Here is a 25,510-nt window from a genome sequence, read left to right on the forward strand (position 1 = left end):
CACCCATTGGTTCCTGTTTTGCTCAGGCTCCTTGATGCCACACTAACTGTACTGCAACAGCTTGTCAGGAACAGCAAGTTCTGGAACACAAGGCTTCAGTACTGTTGCCTTTGCAGTGTTCAGTGCTTTAAACCATTGCTTGATATCATGTGTAGTGAATTGAGTTGGCAGACGTCTGGTATCTCTAATGCTGGGGACCACTGGTGGAGGCCAAGGTGGACCATCCATCTGGCACTCCTGGTTAAAGATTGCTGTGAACACTTCAGCCTTATCTTTAGCACTGATGTGCTGGGCTCCCCCATCATTGAGGATGGGGATATTTGTGGAGCCTTCCCCTCCAGTGAGTTGTTTAATCATCCACCGCCATTCACAACTGGATGTGGCAGGTTTGCAGAGGTTAGATCTGATCTATTGGTTGTGGGATGGCTTTGCTCTGTCTATCACTTGCTGCTTATCCTGTTTAGCATGCAAGTCCTGTTTGGTAGCTTCACCAGGTTTACACCCAGTTTTAGGTATGCCTGGTGTGCTCCTGATATACCCTCCTGCACTCTCCATTGTCCATCTCCTGCTTTGATCTGACTGGTTTTGGTGTTCCCATAAGGAATTATCCTCCTTCCCACGTGCCTCTTCATAATTTAGCAGCCTGGATATATTCTCAGCCTGGGTATATTCTCAGCCTGGGTATAATCTCAGCCTGGATATATTCTCAGCCTGGATATATTCTCAGCATTTGCCGTAAGCGACAGGACCAGAAAGCTGATCAGAAACTGTTACAGTTGGTTTACATTTGATTTTCCTTCTTGATGAGAAGGGGTTTGGTATTAGAGTGAGGGAGTATTAGAGTATTAGAGTGAGGGAGTATTAGAGTATTAGAGTATTTGGTATTAGAGTGAGGGAGTGAGTGTTGATTTTTAACCAACCTGTAAATGGCCAAGTTTCATTCAAGTTTTCAGCCCACCTGTTGAAAGTTTAGAGCCTTTCCTGGGGCCCATATGAACAAGCCAGTGAATCACTGTCACTGTCCCACCTCATACTTCTTTCTGATTGGATATTGCACAATACACGAGGGAAATCCGGGGCTAAGATTGGTATCCGAAGAAACCTAAAAGAGACTTGATGTTCGGTGGGGTTTGGGAGTATAACCCACATTTCTTACTCGGAAGATCCTGGGTTTAAGTCACTGTGTCAGCGTTTGAGTCCATGATCTCGGCTAGTGGTCAACTGAGAAAAAACTGCAGCATCAGAGCACCAGCTTTCAGGTGAAATGTTTAAACAGGACGTTGTCTGCTCCCTTGGCTGGATGTCAAATGTACCAAGCCACTGTTTTGAAAAAGAACAGGAGGAAGTTCTCCTGATGTGATGAAGCCAATGTTTATCCCTCAGAGACATTGCAAAACCACGGATCTGATTATTATCAAATTGCTGTTCCTTGCACAAGTTGGATGTGGCATTACAACAGCGAGGACACTTCAACAGTATTGCATTGTTCCTGATGATTTCTGGGATGTGTTGAGGGTGCCCACCCTCCTTGCCTGCTCCTGATCTCCCCAGCTTCCTGCTGCCTGCCCAACACTGAGGGTTTACCTCCCGGTGGGTGAGGGTCTAGCTCCAGCCGGGTGGAGGTCTAGCTCCCGCCGGGCGGGGCTTTAGCTCCAGCTGGGTGGTGGTCTACCTCCCTCTGGGTGGGGGTCTAGTTCCCGCTGGGTGAGGGTCTAGCTCCCAGTGGGTGAGGGTCTAGCTCCCGGTGGGCGGGGGTCTAGCTCCCGCCGGGCTAGCTCCCGGTGGGTGGGGGTCTAGCTCCCGGTGGGCGGGGGTCTAGATCCCGGTGGGCGGGGGTCTAGATCCCGGTGGGCGGGGGTCTAGATCCCGGTGGGCGGGGGTCTAGATCCCGGTGGGCGGGGGTCTAGATCCCGGTGGGCGAGGGTCTACCTCCCGGTGGGCGGGGGTCTAGCTCCCGGTGGGCGGGGGTCTAGCTCCCGGTGGGCGGGGGTCTAGATCCCGGTGGGGGAGGGTCTAGATCCCGGTGGGCGAGGGTCTAGATCCCGGTGGGGCGGGGGTCTACCTCCCGGTGGGCGGGGGTCTAGATCCCGCTGGGCGGGGGTCTACCTCCCGGTGGGCGGGGGTCTAGATCCCGCCGGGCGGGGGTCTAGATCCCGCCGGGCGGGGGTCTAGATCCCGGTGGGCGAGGGTCTAGGTCCCGGTGGGCGGGGGTCTAGGTCCCGGTGGGCGGGGGTCTAGATCCCGGTGGGCGGGGGTCTAGATCCGGTGGGCGGGGGTCTAGGTCCCGGTGGGCGGGGGTCTAGGTCCCGGTGGGCGGGGGTCTAGATCCCGGTGGGCGAGGGTCTAGATCCCGGTGGGCGGGGGTCTAGATCCCGGTGGGCGGGGGTCTAGATCCCGGTGGGCGGGGGTCTAGATCCCGGTGGGTGAACATGGTTGAGTTTGTTTCTTGCTTGTTGCGAGTATTTTTTTCCCTGTTTTAAAGAACCCCTCATAGACCAGAAAATCTAGAGCTGCCTCCTGGATGGACAAATCTAATTGGTTGGTTTACTTCATGCCCCAATTTTTTCACATGAATAAAATTTCATTTCCAAAGTGACAAATGAGCACTGCCCGAGCCCAGATCCCAAGTTACTGAAATCCCCAAAAATGTATTTTTGATCGATCCAGAAGTAGCTTTCCCGGTGTCCGTTTGAAATGCACTGAACCATCTTTGCCTGGGTAAACCTGTGGTGCCAGTTGTTAATGAGGGAAGGGTTTGTGGTTATGCAAATCATTTTACAAACTTATGGTGTCTCAAAGTGCTTTACAGCCAATTTATTGATTTGTTTTGAAGGATATTCACTGTTATAATGTAGGAAATGTCACAGCCAATTTGTACACAGCAAGATCCCAGAAACAGCAATATGGATTTTTTTTTTGGAGGGATAAATATTGATCAGGACATGAGTAAGAGTCATCTGCTGCACTTTAAACAGCACGTTTACACCCACTGGGAGCTCAGGTAGGGTCTTGGTTGAATATTTCATTTGAAAGAACTCTTGGTGAGATCTGTACTGTCTAAAGCGGCACGGTGGGCGGCACGGTGGCATCGTGGTTAGCACTGCTGCCTCGCAGCGCCAGAGACCCGGGTTCAGTTCCCGCCTCAGGCGACTGTCTGTGTGGAGTTTGCACATTCTCCCTGTGTCTGCATGGGTTTCCTCCGGGTGCTCCAGTTTCCTCCCACAGTCCAAATGCTAAATTGCCCGTAGTGTTAGACGAAGGGGTAAATGTAGGGGAATGGGTCTGGGTGGGTTACGCTTTGGTGGGTCGGTGTGGACTTGTTGGGCCGAAGGGCCTGTTTCCACACTGTAAGTAATCTAATCTGTAAGTACTCTAATCTAAAGCGTAATGAGATTATTGCAGCTGAATCCTTAGGCCCAGATGAATTAACACCAGAGCTTAACTTATGGGATCAGGGTTGAGTACACAGTTGTACAAGAAATTGGATAGTATTTTTCATGCGTTTGATGGTTTGAATGGTCTTTTCCTGGAATTAAGATTCAAACTGCAGTTTAGATACAAAATAGAACCAGTTTTCACAAATTCAGCAGTTATTATATAAATCTACCCTGGAATTCACACACACTGGGGAAATATTGTTAAACTATAAGGCATCCATAATTCAATATTGGCTAATATTGACAATCAAATTGAAACTTCTGGTTTTGCAATTTTACTAAATTCCTTTAAGCTAGCTGTGATTTGAAACTACTAATGTGAGTTCTTGATTTGAATAGTTCACCTTTTTTAAAGGTCCAGAATTTCCCCAGCGTCTCACTGCTTTTGATTTAATGAAATTGATTTTAAATTCCCTGGATACTGAGGAGCTGTTTGAGTCTGAACCTGTGTTTGAGTACACAGATTTCAGATTATCAGCAGGAGATTTAACTAGGACGTCAGGAATTTATTGGAAAATGAAATATTTTACTGCAAGTACCTATGAAGCAAAGTGTATAACATAATTTAAAAGCAATATTTCAAAAGGGGAGAAGGTAAAAAGATTTATGAAAAGATTAAGAAGGTTAAACATTCCCAGTTGATGAGTTAACATTTACAGACAAAAGATAGATTCCTCCTGTGCTGTAATTTCAATAATACCTGAGAATCATAATCAGGACCTGCTATAACGCCACAAATCACCAAGACAGCAGTGCAGTTTGTGCATACAGTTGTTAAATTCTGTCCCTTGTTAACTCTTATTTTATTTCATGGGATGTGGGTGTCACAGGCAACAGCAGCATTTATTGCCCGTCCCTAGTTGCCCTTGAGAAGGTGCTAGTGAGCTGCTGCCTTGAACCATTGCAGTCCTTGGACAACTAGGGATTCCAGTCTATGCCAATTAGTGCAATCCATAGCTTTTAAATGTTGGCTTAATTATAATGTAGCCAGTCAGTTTCTCATTCTGTTCGTAGTTGCTTTGGAGGAGGATATGTTGTCAGAATTCCTTTGGAGTAATGAGCTTCCTTATTGAGTGAATACACACTGTTACACTCTGTCAGTGTGTATTCTGTTTCTTGAGTTAGTCAAAGATTAAATTAATAATTTATCAGAAGTATAAAATCTGAGCTATTTGATAACTGGAGGATTGGGTTCAGTCTGGTCATTGCTTGAGAAGAAAGATGTGATTGGAGTAGATAGTGCAGGAAAAAGTTACCAGGATGTTGCCTGAACTAGAGAATGTTAGTTATGGGGAAATACTGAACAGCTGAAGATGTTTATTTTTGAATGTGGAGACTGAGTGGAAAGGTATTGGCCCCTGTGGTTGAGGGAGTCATAAACAGGAACATCAATTTCAGGTTAGGGATAGTGGTATGCAGAGAAGATGAGGAAATGTTTTCACCCAGACAAGGACTGAACCCTTTTAAAATATAAAATATACTTGAATTTGCACTTGAGGTGCTGTGATCTGCAGAATAGTAATGAAATCAGCAGCTCGAATCACCAAGGATAACTCAGAGATTGTCCCAATCATCAGAAGTGCATTTTATCATTTTCTTACAACTGATTGCTTCTGACAAACTAATCAGAAAAGCAAAACCAATCCCATTTCAGTCCCAGAGCACCCACATACGTACATAGCTTGGAAATGCATGATTCATATTCACATCCAGCCTGTTTTTTTTAGGATCACATTCCATGTGAAAATTTATGATGAAAACAGCTTTCATTTCCGTTATTGTGTCTCTTAGAAATGTTCCAACACATTTACATATAAATACTTTTAGTTTTAGTCAGAGTTAATGTCAGTAAATATTATAAGTAATTTGCATGCAAAAACTGACCTAATACATTGAATTAATAAAACAAAGAACTGTGGATGCTGAAGATTTGAAACAAAAACAGAAATTGCTGGAGGAACCCAGCAGGTCTGGCAGCATCTGTGGAGAGAAACAGAGCTAATGTTTCGCGTTCAATGACTTTTCCTCAGAATTGGTATTACTAGGAAGAGGCAGTATAAAAGCTGAAGATGGGGTGGGGTAGTGATGGAGTGTGAGAGAGAGAGAGAATAACAGTCAGATAAAAGGATGGATGATTGTAAGCCAGGGAGAAAAAATAGCTGATAATGGGGACCATGAAAGGGTTGGCTGTGCTGATAGCAGCCCATTTAAAGACAGGCCCTGGGATGTGGGGGTGGATAAAGGACATGAAGGAGGAAATTACTGAACTCGTTACTGAACCTTGAAGGCTGCAGGATCCCCAGCTGGAAGATGAGAGCAGCATCTTTCAGTCTGTACTCAGCTTTACCGGAGCACTGCAGTAAACCTGAGACTGTGATGTTGGCCAGAGAATAGGGTGATGCGTTGAAATGGCCAATAACTGAACATTTTTGTGGACAGGATGTAGATGTTCTGCAAGCTGGTCACCCAGTCAGTGTTTAATCTTCCCATTTTAGAGTAGATCACCTTGTGAGCAGTAAATAGAGTGGACTACATCGAGTAAGGTGCTGCGTCACCTGGAAGGTATCTCTGGGGCTTTGGATACTGAGGAGGGAGAAGGTAAGCAGGAAGTATTTGCACCTTCTGTGATTGCAGGGGAAGGCGCAATAGGGGTATATTGACAGTGCAGCGCTCCCTTGGTGCTGACTCTCTGACTGTGCGGTGCTCCCTCAGCACTGCCTCCAGCCTCAGATGTAGGGGCACTACTGTGGTATCACAGGAACCCCCCCCCCCGGAAGCTGTAAAGTATACTGTTTGCTGTGTGTGTGTCATTAGTCCCCTAACCCTCACCTGATTGGCTGGTATTGTTTTAATAGACATTAGTGTAACCTGGTCAGTTGATAGATTCATCTCCTCATTATTATACCTCCCTAACCAATTGCAATAAGCAAATGATGAGCTTCCTTCTTGTTTTCCTCATGGCAGCAAAGGATTATTGTTTGTTTGAACTGAAACGAGTTCCTGTTTCTCTGGAAGATGATTTTCTTTGGAATGTGACAAATGCTCTCTGATGATTGGTATATTTGAGTGGTACACCTGCTCAGCTGGGGAAATTTGAGGAGGGGTCACAGTGGAACGTTGAATTCTGCCAAGTATTTGATTGCATTGGGGCAATTCTTAACTTTTATTTTAATGTTTGCTGGTAAGCACATCTTCACACTGTCATTAACAAACCAGATCATTCCAAAGTCTCCTATTTTCTCTCTTATTCCTGTTGAAAATGCAGATGTAGAGCACTTCCAACATTAACCTCTGGCACCTTTTGAGAGTGTGAGCACATCACCCAATCCATGATGTGTTCACGGTTACCTGAAAACCAGTTCTAGCGCCTGCCTGATGTTCTGTTCTCTGAAACTGTTACATTGCCATTTAAAGGATGATGAACTTGTTACTATTTGTAGGAAATTTACTATATGGGAGTATCCACCACATTGCCAACAATACATCAGTGACTACAAACTACACTTCAGAAATATTGCGTTGACTGGATGTCTGCAGGTTCTCCAAGATGCTATTGAAATGTGTGTGTTGTTTTCAGTGAGTCAATAACATTTGAATCAGAAATGAATTGCTGGAGAAACTCAGCAGATCTGACAGCATCTGAAGGGTCACTGGACCTGAAACAGTCACTCTGCTTTCCCCCCACAGTTGCTGCCAGACCTGCCGAGTTTCTCCAGCAATTTGTTTTTGATTCAGATTTGTAGCATCCACGGTTCTTTGTTTTTTCTGAGCTGATAACATTTGTTACTTGTGTGAATGAGAGTTCGTGAAAGCCTTTGTTTGATTGTAGAATCCTAAATCTGATTAAAATTTTAAAGTAACTACAAGCCAGGTTTTTTTTTTGTTTCCTATTCTAGATTCATGATGGCTGAAGAGGATACCTATCGTCTTGGAGTCCCTGATGTAAGTGGGATTAATATTTCTGTTTGAATCGAGTTTTGTAAATACCGACCTGTGCAATGATTAATTACAGATCTCTGGTGAGAATCTCAAATATTCATTTGCATATATGAAATGTATTATTTAGTACTGGTGAAATGAATTGCTCAAGATTATGCAAAACAGGGAGGAATTGTTTCCGGTGGCAGAAGGATCAGTCCGCAGAGAACAAACTTTGACAATGTTTAGTCAATGAACCGGAGAGAAGATGGGGAGGATTGTACACATGCAGCCAGTTTCTGTGATAAGGAATGCTCTGCCTGAAAGGGCAATGGAAATAGATTGGTAAGAACATTTGAAAGGGAATTGGAGAAATATTTTGAAGAAGAATGATTTGCAAGACTCTGGGGAATAGCAGGTGGTGATAGGAATAATAATGGGCTGAATTGTCTCTGTGGTGTTCTAAACTCTGCTGTCATGAGCTGGAATCGAGAAACAAAATATCACCTAAAATAATATGATTCTGAATAATTTAAAGACATCAAATAACTGACTGTTGTCATGATTTAGAATCTCCCTTTCACCTCAGAACCGAATCAGATCAGCTTGATACTCTTAATAGTCTCCAGAGGGGACTACAATGTTTTTGCATTGTGAAGTTTGATCACAGCTTCTCAGTAACACTGACTACAGTAAAAAAAATTGCTCCAATTAATTTCAAAAATTCAGTCTTGCTTATTGTTGGTTGCTGTGAAAAATCTGACTGAGGCACTGGGAAGATGTTTAGCCAGGACAGTGATGCCTGTGGCTCACTCCATGGATCTGAAATGAGAAAAGTTTAACTTCCCCAATTGCTGTCACTCATTTTGATAAGTACAGAACCCAACATGCGATTCACTTTAAATCATAAACATTTCATATTTCGGCTGTACTTTTGTGGTAAATGTGGTTATATCAGTACAGCACACCGGTGAAGAAGTCGAATACTGTTGTAAACAAATCTCAATGAAGCGTTGTCACAAATATTTGAAGTGATGGTAATTGAACGGTTATTGCAAAATGTTACAGATCATTTTAATTATTTATTTAGAACCCACCAACAACTTACAACTCTGTCAATCCCTTAACAAAATAAAATGTCCCATGGTGCTTTACAGCAGCTTTAATAGATTAACTTTAACATTGAACCTCAAGCTGATGTAGGAGGTGAGGTGATGAATTATAAATGACATTACAGGAAGACTGAGGTGAAGGAGGGTGGTAATGCAAAATTCCAGTCAGCGGGGCACAGGCAACTCGGGAAAAGGCTCCCAAAAACCAAAGGCTTCCTCACGGAGCAAAGGCATCACTAGACAAGAAGCCAACACTGGAGAGAAGTCGAGGTCTCCAATGGCCATGATGATCAGTCAGTGCCCATGTTAAGGTGCTCTGTCACCTGCCTGTTCAACAATGCTACATGGATGGAGGCAGAGCTGAACTGATCTGACAGTTCCTGTGAATTGTGCATGGGGTGAGATTCCCAATCAATATGACAAGCTGTTGGTGAAATGGACTGTTTATTCAACACGAGCAAAAGTTTTGCAAGTATGAAAACATAGTAAAACAAAAGATTATGGGAAAGTTCAAGAAGAAATGCTTTAAGCAACTTTCAGGAAGGCTATTGGATGAAGAAAGACTGAGGCGTGAGTGAAAGTGGCTGAGAGAGCAGTCCGTCCACAGTAACACACCCTTTGTGTGAATAAGTGCTCTTCTGCTTTGACTTTGAAAGGATTGGTTAATGGTGAGATTTTGGAAAGAGTGCTCCTTGTTCCATTCCAAGCTTTTTGGCTGTTGTTAAGAGATTTTTTACTATCTGCTAATTGGGGTATGCCTGAGTTGGGAAAGGTCACTGTTCATTAAACACATAGTTGGAGCCAGTCAAGACACAAGAATTCTCAAATGTATGGTGCTGGAAAAGCACAGCAGGTCAGGCAGCATCGAAGGAGCAGGAGAATCAACGTTTCAAGCAAAAGCCCTTCATCAGGAATGAGGCTGGGATCCTCAGGGGTGGAGGTGTAAATGGGAGGAGGATGGGGCTGGGTGGGGGGGGAAGGTAGCTGAGAGTGTGATAGATGGATGGAGGTGGGGGTAAAAGTGATACGTTGGAGAGGAGGGTGTAGGTGGGAAGGAAGATTGACAGTTGGGAGGGGTCATGAGGATGATGCTGAGCTGGGCGATTGGAACTGGGGTAAGGTGGGGAAGGGGAAAAGAGGAAACTGGTGAAATCCACATTGATGCCCTGGGGTTGATGGGTCCCGAGGCGGAAGATAAGGCATTTTTCTTTCAGGCGTCAGGTGGTAAGGGAGTGGCGATGGAAGAGGCCCATGACCTGCATGTCCTTGGCAGAGTGGGATGGGGAATTGAAGTGTTCGGCCATGGGGTGATGAGGATGTTTGGTGTGGGTGTCTCTGAGATGTTCCCTGAAGCGCTCTGCAAGTAGGCATCGTCTCCCCAATGTCGAGGAGACCGCATCGGAAGCAACTGATACAATAAATGACGCATGGAAGTGCAGGTGAAACTCTGATAGGTGTGGAAGACTCCTTTGGGGCCATGGATGGGGGTGGGGGGGAAGGTGAGGGGGGAGGTGTGGGCACAGGTTTTGCAACTCCTGCGATGGCAGGAGAAGGTGCCAGGAGGAGAGGGTGGGTTGTTGGGGTGTGTGAACCTGACCAGGCAGTTGCAGAGGGAACGGTTTTTACAGAAAGGGGATGGAGTGGGGAGGGAAATGTAAGTCTGGTGGTGGGGTCTATTTGTAGGTGGCAGAAAAGGCGGAGGATGATGCGATGTATATGGAGACTGGTGGGATGGAAAGTGAGGACCAGGTGGGTTCTGTCCTTGTTGCAGTTGGAGGGCAGAGCTGCAGGAAGTAGATAAGATGCGTTGGAGGGCATCATCAACCTTGTGGGAGGGGTATTGCAGTCTTTAAAGAAGGAGGTGTGTTCTGTGGTGGAACTGGTCCTCCTGGGAACAGATACGGTGGAGGTGGGATAGCATTTTGCAAGAGGTCGGGTGGGAGGAGGTGTAATCCAGGTAGCTGTGGGAATCGGTGGGTTTATAGAAAATGTCACTGTTGAGTCAGTCACCATTGATGAAGATGGAGAGGTCAAGAAAGGGAAGGAGTTGTCAGAGATGGTCAAGGTAATTTAAGGTCAGGGTGGAATGTGTTGGTGAAGATGATGAACTGTTCAACCTTATGGGAGCCCAAGGTGGCGCCGATGCAGTCATCAATGTAGCGGAGGAAAAGGTGGGGAGTGGTGCCGGTATAACTGCAAAAGATAGACTGTTCCACGTAGTCGACAAAGCGACAGGCATAGCTGGGGCCATGGCTAGCCCTTTCATCTGGAGGAAGTGGGAGGATTTGAAGGAGAAATTGTTGAGGGTAAGGAAAAGTTCAGCCAAGGGCTTTTGCCCGAAACGTCGATTTTGCTGCTGCTCAGATGCTGCCTGAACTGCTGTGCTCTTCTAGCACCACTAATCCAAAAAATGAATGAGGGTGTCAATCGAAGGGTACTGGTGGGGGCATCAAGAGAGGTAGAAACGTAGGGCTTGGTGGCCTTGGTGATGGCAGATGGAGATGTAGAGGGGATTGTATGTCCATGGTGAAGATGAGGCTTTGGGAGTCAGGGAAATGGAAATCTTTGAAAAAGTGGGCGGTGTCTTGAACGTATGTGGGGAGTGCCTGGAGCAGAGAGGATAGGACAGTATTGAGGTAGGTGGAGATGAGTTCGGTGGGGCAGGAGCAGACTGAGACAATGGGTTGGCCCGGGTGGTCAGGTTTGTGGATTTTGGGAAGGAGGTAGAATCAGGCGGTGCAGAGTTCCCAAGGTATGAGTTTGGAAGCGGTGGGTGGGAGATCCCCTAAGGTGATGAGGTTGTGCATGGTCCCCCTTGTCTTCAAGTTGGCGCTTGGCTTCAGCAGTGGAGAGGTCAAGAGGGGGATGCAGTGGTAGTTTGGCGTACTGATCTCTACACGGCTGAAACCAGGCTTCAGCTTGAAGATAATCATTTTCTATCGCCTCCTGAACCATGACCTCACCCCTCATCATCAAACCATTATTTCCCAGACCGTACACAACCTCATCGCCTCAGGGGATCCCCCACCCACAGCTTCCAACCTTGTAGTCTGGGAACCCCGCACTGCCTGATTCTACCTCCTTCCCAAGATCCACAAGCCTGACCACCCCAGGCCGACTCATTGTCTCAGCCTGCTCCTGCCCCACCGAACTCATCTCCACCTATCTCAATACTGTCCTATCCTCCCCTGGTACAGGAACTCCCCACATGCATTTGAAAAACCACCTACACCCTCCACCTCCACCAAGACTTCTGTTTCTCTGGTCCCCAATGCCTCATTTTTACCATGGAAATCCAATCCCTCTACACCTCCATCACCATGATCTGGGCCTCCAAGCCCTCTGATTCTTCCTCTCCCACCAGTATCCTTCCATTGACACTCTCATTCGTATGGCTGAACTGTTCTTTTCCCTCCACAATTTCTCCTTCGAATCCTCCCACTTCCTCCAGATGAAAGGGGTAGCCATGGGCACCAGCTATGCCTGTCTCTTTGTTGGCTACATAGAACAGTCCATCTTCCGAAGATGCCCTCCAACGCATCTCATCCATGTCCCGCACCTCCCCCCTCGAACCCCACCCCTCCAACCGCAGCACGGACAACAACCCACCCTCCCCTCCCGGCACCTTCCCCTGCCACTGCAGGAATCCCAAAACCTGCGCCCCCTCCCTCACCTCCATCCAAGGCCCCAAAGGAGCCTTTAATGTCCATCAAAGTTTTACCTGCACTTCCACTAATGTTATTTACTGTATCCGTTGCACCCGATGTGGTCTCCTTTACACTGGGCAGACTGAACGCCTTCTCGCAGAGCACTTTAGAGAACATCTCCGGGACACCCGCATACACCAACCCTACCGCCCTGAACATTTTAACTCCCCCGTCCCACTCTGCTGAGGACACGCAGGTCCTGGGCTTCCTCCATCGCCACTCCCTCACCACCCGATGCCTGGAGGAAGAACGCCTCATCTTCCACCTCGGAACACTTTAACCCCAGGGCATCAATGTGGATTTCACCAGTTTCCTCATTTCCCCTCCCCCATCTTACCCTAGTTCCAACCTGCCAACTCAGCACCATCCCCATGACCTGTCCCCCCTGCCAATCTCCCTTCCCACCTATCCACTCTACCCTCCCCATTTCCATCCACCTATTGCAATCTCAGCTATCTTCCCCCCCAACCCCACACCCCCCCTCCCATTTATCTCTCCATCCCTCCGAGGCTCGCAGCCTCATTCCTGATGAAGGGCTTTTGCCCAAAACGTTGATTCTCTTTCACCTTGGATGCTACCTGACCTGCTGTCCTTTTCCAGCACCCCACACTTGACTCTAATCTCCAGCATCTGCAGTCCTCACTGTTGCCTGCAAGAATTCCTCAATCCTGCTTCGCCATTCAATAAAGTTATGCAAATCTGATTACTCCATATGCCCACCTATCCTCCATAATGATTCACCATTTTGCTTTACCATCTAAGTACCTCTGTGTCCACCACCTTATAAAGAAGAGAGTTCCAGAGTCTAGTGACCCTCTATGAGGAAACAAAATTCACCTCACCTGTGTCTAAAATGTATGACACCTTACTTTGAAATAGTGAGCCCTGGTTCTAGATCCTCCCATAGAGAAAACTCCTTTCCATATCCACCCTGTCAAGGCACCTCAGGATCTTGTATGTTTCAGTCAAGTAATTTCTTACTCTTCTAAACTCCAGATGATATTAAGCCAGCTGTCCAACCTTTCCTCATGAGAGAACCCATACATTTCAGGTGTTGGTTTAGTGAACATTCTGTGAGCTGTTTCCAACACACTTACAATCTTCCTTATACAAGGGGAACAATAGTGTACTCAGTACTCTGGTACTGCAGTATTACCAGTGCTCTGTATAACTGAGTATAACCTATTTAATTTTGAATTAAGTTCCTCTTGAACATTCTGTTAGCATTCCCAATTATCTGCTGTACTTCACACTGACCTCGTGACAAGGATCTCATCTGCACCCCTCCCCAATCACTTTCCTCAATCTTCGTCAAAACAAAAATACTGACTGAGGATGGCTACCCACCCAATCTCATCAAACACTCTCTAAAAATAACTTTATATTTCCTGATATGAAAGTATCATTAGTGTTTATTTTCTGTGCAGTTTGCACACACTCAGTGGTCTTGACTCTTTTCTCCCTCAGATTTATGGTATCGATGATTATAATGCTTTAGAATTACCCAACGCCATGTTTACTTCGCCAATGGGTCCCACAGATTCTCCACTGCAGACACGTGAGTATCATTAGAATGAGTGTTTTACGCTGGTCCTGAATGAAATAACTTCTACTTCTAATACTTTTTAGAAAATTGTGAAACTGTGCTTTAGGTCTGATTTTAAGCAGTTTCCATCAAAAATAACATGAGCAGGTTTTGCATTTGTTTGATTTTAGTAAATGGTGTATTCTGCTTATCCCATGGTATTTACCTTTAACAGCGAGCAGAGCGGTAAGGTTATTCCCAGTGAAAGAAAGAAAGAGGTTGAGGAGTGATGAGGGAGTTCTTTAAAAATGTGAGGGAGGCTTTTAATAATTCTTTCATGGGATATGAGTGTTTTTATTCATTCATGAGGTCAGGGTTTGGCTGGATAGTCTAGTATTTATTGTCCTTCCCTAATTACCCAGAGGGCAGTTAAGAGTTGCTGTGGGTCTGGAGTCACATGTAGGTCAGACCAGGTCAGGATGGCAGTTTCCTTCCCTAAAGGATATTAGTGAGCCAGAAGAGTTTTTCCAACAATTGGTAATGGATTCATGGTCATCATTAGAAGTTTATTAACTACAAATTCCACCATCTGCCTTGGCAGGATTCAAACCTGGGTCCCCCGAACAGTACCTGCGCCTCTGGGTTAACAGATCAACAATAATACCATGAAGCCATTGCCTCCCTGATATATTACTGTTTTGTATTAGTAATACTGATTTTGTGAAATCTTCATCTTCTCATTTACTGTTTCAGACATGAACTGAAACATGGAAAGGATTTAAGTTATAAATGCTTCCTGATTAAAGCTTTACAAAAATTTCACTAAATATTTCCACTGTGGAAAAACAGACTGAGTTTCAGATAGGGGTGACTCAGCTCTCAAAACAACTTAACACAGTGGATACAATTTATCTTTTTATGTGTTCGATGAGGAAAGTGTTGCTATCGAAAGTCTTGTTAGTTCAGTTTTTTTTTCACACTGTGTCACTTGACACATTTTCTCTGTCTGGTTTTCTGCTATAATTTATAAACCACCTGAATACATTTCCATTGCATACAATGTACTGGTAAAAATTGCTCTCTAACTTCTTTCTTTGTAATTAATTGGTTTTAGAGTTAGTACAGACAGCAATATTTTATTTAAAATACAGGAATAAGAGATCATTTGTCCTGTCTGCGACTGGTTTAGTTGATGGCTGATCTGTAGGGGCTATGAGAATTGCATTGGCAGTTCAGTGTTCCAGGGCTCAATAATGGAAATCCAAAGGTGGTTAATTCTTTTGAAGGATAAAGAAATATTTGTGTCAGGAATTGGAAAAAAGAATTGGTCTAGGAGTCCATTTTAGGAAGTTTGTAAAAGCTTTAGAGAGGGGCAATTTTTTTTAAAAGAATCATTCCAGTGATGGGGAAATTTCAGTTACAGGGACAGAATGGGGGAAACTGGGATTGTTCTCTGTAGAGAAGGAAATGTTGAGGGAGATTTAATAGAGTTGTTTAAAGTTACGAGAGTCTGTGCAGAGTCAATAGTGAGAAACTGTTTCCATTAGTGGTGAGATTCAGGGGACACAGATTAGCAAAAGAACCAAAGTTGACTGAAGCAAAAGCCTTCCTAGTCAGTGACTGGTTAGGGACAGAGATGCATTGCCTGACAATTGTTGAGGACAGAGTCAATCACATTTTATGAAAGAAAAGTGAATAAATATCTGAACACAAAAATTTGCAAATCTAAAGAACAAGGCTAACGAATGGAGTTACCTGAGTGGTTGTTGTCAGGAAAAGCGCAGCAGGTCAGGCAGCATCCAAGGAGCAGAAGAATCGGCATTTCGGGCATGAGCTGTTCTTTCAGGCTCATGCCTGAAACGTCGATTCCCCTGCTCCTTGGATGCTGCCTGACCTGCTGCGCTTTTCCAGCATCACATTTTTAGCTCTGATCTCCAGCATCTGTAGTCCTCACTTTCTCCTGGTTGTTGTCAGGGTCAACACAGGCTAAATGAATTAAGTGCCCTTGCTGTGGGCTGTAATCAGTCGACCATTCTTTGATTGTCTGTATTTTAAAGAAGGGTTGAACTGATGAGCTAAAATTTTGGCTGAGCTGTCCTCCCACCTTGTACCCTCTGTAAACCTCAGCTTATTCAAAGTGCAGCTACATTGTCTGCTAATTCAATCCAGCTGCTGTTGCCCCATCACCCCAGTGCTCAATAACCTAAGTTGACCTTTCTTTCCATTTTAATTTATTCATGGGATGTGAGTATCACTGTCTGGGCCAGCATTTGTTGCCCCTTGAGAAGGTGGGGGTGAGCTGGCTTCTTGAACCGCTGCAGTCCATGTGCTGTGGGTAGACCCACAATGCCCCACAACAAATGCTGGCCCAGACAGTGATGCTCACATTCCATGAATAAATTAAGGATGGAATTCCAGGATTCTGATCCAGTGACAGTGAAGGAATGGTGATATATTTTCAAGTCTGGATGGTGAGTGTCTCAGAGGGGACTTTTCCGGGGGTGGTATCCCCATGTATCTGCTGCTTTTGAACTTCCAAATGGAAGTGGTCCCGGGTTTGGAAGGTGCTGTCTAAGGATCTTTGGTGAATGTTTGCTGTGCATCCTGTAGGTAGAACACACTGATGCTACTGCGCGTCAGTGATGGAGGGAATAGACATTTGTGGATATAGTGCCAATGCATGGGTTTGTCTCCTGAGGAAAGGTTGCACAGCTGGCCTTATATCCTCAGGAGTTTAGAAAAATGAGAAATTATTGAAATGTACAATGTCCTGAGGTGCCTTGACAGGGACTAGGCAGAAGTGGGTACTGCAGATGCTGGAGATCAGAGTCAAGATTAGAGTGGTGCTGGAAAAGCACAGCAGGTCAGGCAGCATCGGAGGAGCAGGAAAAATTGACATTTCAGGCAAAAGTCCTTCATCAGGAATGGTGGATATGGAAAAGAGCTTTCTCTTATGGGAGGACTTAGAACCAGGGTTCACTACTTCAAAGTAAGGTGTCATACATTTTAGACAGAGATGAGGAGAATTTTGTTTTCTCGCAGAAATTGTGTCTAATCAATTAAAATCTTAATTTTAAAACTGATGCCCCTGTATTTTAGTCCTCCCTGAGTTTGTATTTCTTTCTCTCCACCATTCTCACAATCTTTCAATTCCAGCTTTTTTGTTGATGCTTCTGAATTGCAGATTTCTACCGGTACACACTTCACACACTTGCACCACTGGCAGTTGTAACTTCAGCTGCCTAGATGCTAATCTCTGGAATTCCCTCCAACAATCTCTACACAATTAGATGATCCTTAAAATTGAGTGTTTGGTTACTGATAGCAATACTAATGCGATTCTGTACAATTTTAATTAAATACAATCGTGTGAACCCCCATCTTCGAGCTGGCTTGCTATAAAGTTGTTAGTGCAATAGTCAACGTCAAATTGATGTAAGCTGTGCTATAATATATTAATGACATCATGTAACGTCAGGTGGAACAAGAGCAGAGCTAGTCCATTTGGCCCCTTGAACATGCTCTGTTGTCGAACCCAATTGTCTCTGACCTGATTATATTGTTCCTTCCAATTTCCTGTCTACCCTTGACTTTCTTATAGATTTAAAATCTGTACAACTTAGCCTTGAATATATGACCCAGCCTCCATTGCTGTTTGGGATAGAGTATTTTTCCAAGATTAATGACCATTCTAGGGAAGAAATTCTCTTCATTTCTACCTTAAAAAGGTGAGCCTTTGGTAAATTGTCTCCCAGTTTTTGGTTCCCACATGTGGGACCATCCTCTCACCATTCACCTTTTGAAGACCCCTCAGAATCTTACATCATTCAGTAATGTCATTTCTTATTCTTCTAACCTCCAATAGGAATAGCCCAATTTGCTCAAACTTCCGAATTACATAACTTACTAAAACAATTGGTCGCCTTGTGCATCTGTGAACATGCATTGTATGTAAGAAATGTAAATGGAAACCATATTTCATGCTGTGACCTTATTTTAAATGAAGTGGTGTGAATGACCCTGTAATCCCTGAGGGAAACACCATTCATTGGCTTGAAGTTGAAGTGTTTTTTTTGTTTGGTACACAGAGGGTCAGATTAACAAGTGTATGAAGCATGAAGTGCTGTCTTGGTGGGCATGGCCTTTTGATGATTTTGTGATTTAGGTGCTTTGAAAGCATGATATGTTGCCTGTTTAGATAAATATCTCGAATTGAAGAGCGGTTTTTACAACAGTCAGGATTTACGAGAAGAGTTTTTTTGCAATCTCGGCCCTACAAGAGAATTGCTTTTCCCCTATTAGTGGGTAAGGGGATTTCCTGCAAAAGATCTTCATTCAAATTAGACTGCAACTTGTTTATGTAATGTATCTTTTGTAAGTGCTGATTTTGCTGCTATAATAATCATTGTGCCTTTTCTTCCCAGCTGATGGACCATACCTACAGATTCTAGAACAGCCCAAACAGGTAAGAGAGGAACATCAGCAGCAATGTTTCCTTGCACTCCAGATCAAAGCCACATTGCTCTTGTTAACAGCATCTTGTAGTCCATTAGTCACTTCAGCACAGAACCTGGCATCATTGGCCCATTGTGTCTCTGCCATGCCTTTGAAAGATGCAGCAAATATCACGACTGTTCCCCTGCAGCCTTACCCCAGTCCTGCACATTTCTCCTGAGCAAGTGTTTATCAAACTCCCCTTATAAAGATAGTATTGAATCTGCTTCTACTGACTGTTTTATTCCAGATCATCATAACTTATTTCATTAAAAAGCAATTTCTGACATTCCCTATAGATGATCTTTAATCTGTGTCATCTGTGACTGACCCTGTCCACAGTGGAAAACATTTCTCCCTCCCCATTCCATGAAAGCTGCATATCATTCTGAATGCCTCATTTAAATCTTCTCTCGACCTTCTCTGTTCCACATAGAACAATCCCGTTTCTCCAGTCAGTCTATGAAGAATCTCACTCCCACAAACTTCAGTGTCCATCCCGAGGGTACAATTGATGAATATTTCAGTTGATGTCAAACCAGAGCAAAATGGGATTAAGTTGTGATTTTCATACTTTTACACACACCTTGAACAATTGAATGTAAGTTTTGGAAAGCTGAGGTTGAGTTTGTTGAACACAAATTTGATAATTGATTATAAGTATCTTTGTTTGAGAACTTGTAATGTTGATGAATTGATATTATTGGAAAGTGGAACTGTATTAAAGCTGAAACATATTTAAGATGATCATAGAGAATTACATGAGACAAAAAATGCTAGTTGTTGTCAGAATAGGAATTGTACCAGAGAGGAAAATGGGGAATTTATTTTTTGATGCAGTGAGTTATTACAAACTGCAATGCACTGCCTGAAAGGTTGGTGTTCAGTTTTAACTTTCAAAAGAAAACTGGATAAATTCTTGAAGACAGTCAGGGGAGAGCAGGGAGTGTGTCTCAGATTTGATCAATCTTTCAAAGAGCAGGAGAGGCACAGAGGGCTGAAATCTCTCCTTCTGTGCTGTTGGATTCTGTTCTATGGAGTCCGTAAACTTCTATTTTCAAAGATTAATAAGACACTACTGGAAGAATGTCGAGGATTATGAAGAGGAAGCAAAGCTTTTATTCTAAATCCTAGTTGCTGAATAAATAGATATTATATAATATAACAGTCCCAGTGTTATCCTCATTTACAAACTGTGAGCAGTGGTTAAGGACATATGTTTGTAGATAATCTAGGACATGGAGTACAGTTGTTACATTTAGTTACTCAGGTAGATCTGGTGTTTATCCTCAGCTATCATGTATTGCCCAGGAGGGGTGAATCATACCAGGATGATGGGAAGGCCTTTAGAAATCAGCAATTGAGAGAAATTCCTGTAAATTGACAGCAGCTGTGAATCCCCAAATTGCACTTTTGGATTAGACCAGAATATCAGGGTTGGAAGAATCAGTCAGAAATGATCAGCTTTTTTTAGTACTTCTTTCAAACAGATGGATATTTTTGATGCTTTTCTCTGGATAGAGATTGTCTTCCTTTTGGGTCAGTACACGCAGCTGCCATTTCAAATTTTTGATTTAAAGTGATCGCTGAGCTGGTTGGTTCTACACAATAACCAGTATTCACCTTGATGCTGACGTGATAGCGGCTGGTTCACTATCACTTGTGGAGTTTTACGATTGGTTGTGATATTGTTTCCTGTGTTTGTTATTTCATTTGTATTTGTATGGTGTGTTTGTCAAACTGGTGAAAGTGCAATGATCCTAAAGAAATCTATTGAGAAAAGAGAAACAGATTATTTTCATAAACCTTTTTAAAAACAATTTATGAATAGGTAGGAAGAACAAATTATATTTTAAAGTGAAGCCAATCCTGTTTAAACAGTAGCAACCACAAAATAAACCACACGTCCTCAATATTAACCTTTGCATTGTCAGTAAATGGCAGTTTTCTAGACATTGGGTTTGTAATTCTGGCAAATATTCACAATAGGAAGGAAGTCAACGTATGTAATAAATGTCAGCATTGAAATGTGTATGTATGCATCTCCAAATGATGATTATCTCAGTTCATTGAAACTTCCTCTTCATCGTATTATATAGAATTTTCAGCACAAAAATTTACAATTTAGTCCAATCATTCATACTTTGCACAAACCAGCTCCAATCCTCATTCATCGCCTAAAATCTCATATCCATGTAAATATGTCAAGCAAGAATGCGTTCCCTATTGTATAAATTGATCTTAAGTCCAGTAAGAAAGATCAGGAAAATGTATCTATTTCCAAACTCTAATTAGACAAATGTTTCTTTGGGAGGAGTAATGTTCTGTTGATGGTAAGTTAGTGTTAAATGTGAATTGGTCATTGTTTGATTTTCTAAAGCAACACATACTTTACAGGCTCGAGAGTGTGGTGCTGGGAAAGCACAGTAGATCAGGCAGCGTCCAAGGACCAGGAAAATCAACGTTTCAGGCATAAGCCCTACATCCCAGATGAAGAGCTTTTGCCTGAAACATTGATTTTCCTGCTGCTCGGATGCTGCCTGACCTGCTGCGCTTTTCCAGCACCACACTCTCGACTCTAATCTCCAGCATCTGCAGTCCTCATTTTCGCATACTTTACAGGCTCCCAGATGTTATGATGCCAGCTGATGATACTACTGGACAAGTCACATTCCACAATGAAACTTCATTTGTGTTTAATTTTTGCAGTTGGTGGCAGCTGTGGTTAGTCACTGCAACATATTCACATGAAGATGCAGATGTTCTTTAACAACAGACCATAAGTTTATTCAGTAAAAAAAACAAACAACTCTATTTATAGTTATTATGAACTTAACACAAGCATCCCTATCCAGCTTTTTAAATCTGACTCTGTCAAGATTTTAATAATTCCTTTTTGAGTCCTCTGGCATGAATTCTGAACATTAAGCATTTTTCAACACTGACAACTCTTGACGTTTCATAGACTTGAAACCACTTCTAATGAGGTCACTAGTTCTACCTTCTGAACTAAACTCTGGATTCTCTTGAACAAATGTTTCAAATCTTCTGTTGTGATGTCAAACCTATACCAGTTGCCTTCATATGTTTGCTCTGCCTGTCATAAACCCAACATTAGAAATATTTATCCATTAATACTACAGCACTCCTCCCAGGCCTGACTATATCTTCTTGGAATTAATACATATAGATCACTCTTCCAAATTAATTTCTGAATGTTTTAAAAAAGATATTTGCAGATTAAAATCTATCTGGCATTATTAAAAATAATCCAAATTTCAATTATGATAATATATATTACATTTGCCAGGCAGTTACTATCTCCAATAAAAGCAATCTAACCAGTGTCTCTTGATATTCAAACATTTAACATAAAATATAGATGGGAGGCAAGGGCCGAGTTATGTTATCGCTAGACTATTAATCCAGAAACGTAACTCTAACCCGGGCTTGAGTCCAGCCATGGCAGATGGTGAATTTCGATTCAATTAAAAATCTGGAATTAAGAGTCTAATGATGACCATGTGACCAGGGAAAATGCATCTGGTTCACTAATGTCCTTCAGGTAAGGATATCTGCCATCCTAACCTAGTCTAGCCTTCATGTGACTCCAGGCCGTAAGAATTGTGATTGACTTCAGACAATTCTATTCGTTTTAAAATGGTGATGGAAAAGGATAGGCCAGATCTAAAAGTTGAAGCTCTAAATTGGAGAAAGGTCAATTTTGACGGTATTAGGCAAGAACGTTCAAAAGCTGATTGGAGGCAGATGTTCGCAGGTAAAGGGATGGCTGGAAAATGGGAAGCCTTCAGAAATGAGATAGCAAGAACCTAGAGAAAGTATCTTCCTGTCAGGGTGAAAGGGAAGGCTGGTAACTATAGGGAATGTTAGATGACTAAAGAAATTAAGGGTTTGGTTAAGAAAAAAAAGGAAACATATATCAGGTACAGACAGGATACATCGAGTGAATCCTTAGAGTATAAAGAAAGTAGGAGTATACTTAAGAGGGAGATCAGGAGGGCAAAACGGGGACATGCGATAGCTTTGTCAAATAGAATTAAGGAGAATCCAAAGGGATTTTACATATATATTAAGGACATAAGGGTAACTAGGGAGAGAATAGGGCCCCTCAAAGATCAGCAAGGCGGCCTTTGTGTGGAGCCACAGAAAATGGGGGAGATACTAAATGAATATTTTGCATCTGTATTTACTGTGGAAAAGGATATGAAAGATATAGACTGTAGGGAAATAGATGGTGACATCTTGCAAAATGTCTAGATTACAGAGAAGGAAGTGCTGGATGTATTGAAACGGGTAAAGGTGGATAAATCCCCAGGACCTGATTAGGTGTACCCGAAGCTAGAGAAGTGATTGCTGGGCCTCTTGCTGAGATATTTGTATCATCGATAGTCACAGGTGAGGTGGCGGAAGACTGGAGGTTGGCAAACGTGGTGCCACTGTTTAAGAAGGGCGGTAAGGACAAGCCAGGGAACTATAGACCAGTGAGCCTGACCTCGATGGTGGGCAAGTTGTTGGAGGGAATCCTGAGGGACAGGATGCCCCTGTATTTGGAAAGGAAAGGACTGTTTCGGGATAGTCAACATGGCTTTGTGCTTGGGAAATCATGTCTCACAAACTTGATTGAGTTTTTTGATGAAGTAACAAAGAGGATTGATGAGGGCAGAGCAGTAGATGTGATCTATATGGACTTCAGTAAGGTGTTCAACAAGGTTCCCCATGGGAGACTGATTAGCAACGTTTGATCTCACAGAATACAGGGAGAACTAGCCATTTCGATACAGAACTGGCTCAAAGGTAGAAGACAGAGGGTGGTGGTGGAGGGTAGTTTTTCAGACTGGAGGCCTGTGACCAGTGGAGTGCCACAAGGATCGGTGCTGGGCCCTCTACTTTTTGTCATTTACATAAATGATTTAGATGCGAGCACAAGAGGTACAGTTAGTAAGTTTGCAGATGACACCAAAATTGGAGGTGAAATGGACAGCGAAGAGGGTTACCTCAGATTACAACAGGATCTTGACCAGATGGGCCAATGGGCTAAGAAATGGCAGATGGAGTTTAATTCAGCTAAATGCGATGTGCTGCATTTTGGGAAAGCAAATTTTAGCAGGACATATACACTTATTGGTAAGGTCCTAGGGAGTGTTGCTGAATAAAGAGACCTTGGAGTGCAGGTTCATAGCTCCTTGAAAGTGGAGTCACAGGTACATAGGATAGTGAAGAAGGCATATGGTATGCTTTCCTTTATTGGTCAGAGTATTGAGTACAGGAGTTGGGAGGTCATGTTGCGGCTGTACAGGAGATTGGTTAAGCCACTGTCGGAATATTGCATGCAATTCTGGTCTCCTTCCTATCGGAAAGATGTTGTGAAACTTGAAAGGGTTCAGAAGAGATTAACAAGGATGTTGCCAGGGTTGGAGGATCTGAGCTACAGGGAGAGGTTGAACAGGCTAGGGCTGTTTTCTCTGGAGTGTCGGATGCTGAGGGGTGACCTTATAGAGGTTTACAAAATTATGAGGGGCATGGATAGGATAAATAGACAAAGTCTTTTCCCTGGGGTTGGGGAGTCCAGAACTAGAGGGCATAGGTTTAGGGTGAGAGGAGAAAGATATAAAAGAGACCTAAGGGGCAACTTTTTCACACAGAGGGTGGTACGTGTCTGGAATGAGCTGCCAGAGGAAGTGGTGGAGGCTGGTACAATTGCAACATTTAAGAGGCATTTGGATGGGTATATGAATAGGAAGGGTTTGGAGAGATATGGCCCGGACGCTGACAGGTGGGACTAGATTGTGTTGGGATATCTGGTTGTCATGGACCAAAGGGTCTGTTTCCATGCTGTACATCTCTATGACTCTATACTCTCTGGGCAATCAGGGATGGGCAATAAATGTTAAGCTAGACTCTGATGTTAAAAAGAAATTCAATGACATTACCATCACTGTATCCCTCACTATTAACATCCTAGGGGTTACCATTGAGCAGAAACTCAATTGGACTTTCCTTATAAATACAGTGATTATAAGAGCAGGTCAAAGGCGAGAAATACTGTAGTCAGTAACTTATCTCCCGAATCTCCAAAATCTGTCCACCATCTACAAGGCACAAGTCATGAGTGTGATGGAATACTCTACACTTGCTTGGCAATGTATAACTCCAACCATATGCAATAACTTGACATTCAGGACAAAGCAGCCCACTTGATTGATATCATATCCACAAATAAGTAGTCCCTCCACTACCAATGCTCAGTAGCAGCAGTGCGTACTATCCACAAAATGCACTGTAGAAATTCACCAAAGATCCTCAGACAACACCTTCCAAATTTAGGACAATTTCCATCTAGAAGGACAAAGCAGATACATGGAACAGCATCACCTGCAAGTGCCCTCCGAGCCACTCACCACCCTGACTTGGAAATATCTCACCGTTCCTTCACTGTCACTGGGTCAGAATCTTGGAATACCCTCCCTAAGGACATTGTGGGCCAACCTACAGCACATGGACTGCACCGGTTCGAAAAGGCAGCTCACCCCCACTTTCTCAAGGGACAACTAGACAATAAATGTTGGCTGGCCAGTGATACCTATGTCCCTATTGTGAATTTTTAAAAATTGTGTACTTTCCACCACACAAAGTTTGTTAATCTTCAAGGTTAATCTGTGAAATTTACTCCTCCTCATTTATTGAGTTTGCTCCCTGTTGTTAAACTGAACTGACTTTAGATGCATTAGAGACTGACTCTGGCACTATCAGCTGTGCCTGGTATTTTGAATAAACGTACTGCCAATATAGACCCACAATGTTTCCATGGTAACAAAGAAGGTAGCGGGACAAGTTGAAGCTCTTTGAAGAAAAGTGGGACCGTGAAATACGGAAACAGGAGAAAATACCAGACCTTTAGCTAAACTTGATGCGGAGTTGTGTGTCAACTTTGCAAAGTGTATTAAAGCTATGGAGAGGATGCAGATGGGACCAGGGATGAGGGGCTTCAACTGTTCCCCATTAGCCCTGATTTGAATGTCTTGATTGATTCTGCGACTTCCAAACTCTCAGGTGCAGCATTCCAGATCTAAATTAGTCACAATTTAAAAGAAGTTGCTGGTTGTTCTGCCAGTCAGGTGAAATTGGTGTTTGTCCCTATCTACTCAGTCCAGACCCTTTTTGATTTTGAACACTATGAGATGAAATCTCCTGTCGATTCTGACTCCTACAGGAATAACCATCTCAGCTTCTCTATTGCACTAATGTCACTTGAGGTATCTCGTCTCTGAAATTCTTATCTGCATGATTTTCCTAAGT

General features: G+C 43.4%; 1 protein-coding gene across 2 annotated transcripts in view; it reads left to right on the top strand.

Annotated features, from left to right (window-relative positions):
- Nucleotides 1-25,510, top strand: part of LOC132833410 (nuclear factor NF-kappa-B p105 subunit-like) — a 99,453-nt gene that overhangs the window by 8,220 nt on the left and 65,723 nt on the right. For both annotated transcript variants that reach the window (XM_060851654.1, XM_060851653.1), the window contains exons 2-4: nt 7,334-7,379; nt 13,642-13,732; nt 18,124-18,164. In XM_060851654.1, the coding sequence (XP_060707637.1) occupies nt 7,338-7,379; nt 13,642-13,732; nt 18,124-18,164 (174 nt within the window). In that variant the 5' untranslated portion in view covers nt 7,334-7,337. The remainder of the gene's footprint in view (nt 1-7,333; nt 7,380-13,641; nt 13,733-18,123; nt 18,165-25,510) is intronic.

Source organism: Hemiscyllium ocellatum, chromosome 36 (assembly GCF_020745735.1).
Source record: "Hemiscyllium ocellatum isolate sHemOce1 chromosome 36, sHemOce1.pat.X.cur, whole genome shotgun sequence".
Lineage (NCBI taxonomy): Eukaryota > Metazoa > Chordata > Chondrichthyes > Orectolobiformes > Hemiscylliidae > Hemiscyllium > Hemiscyllium ocellatum.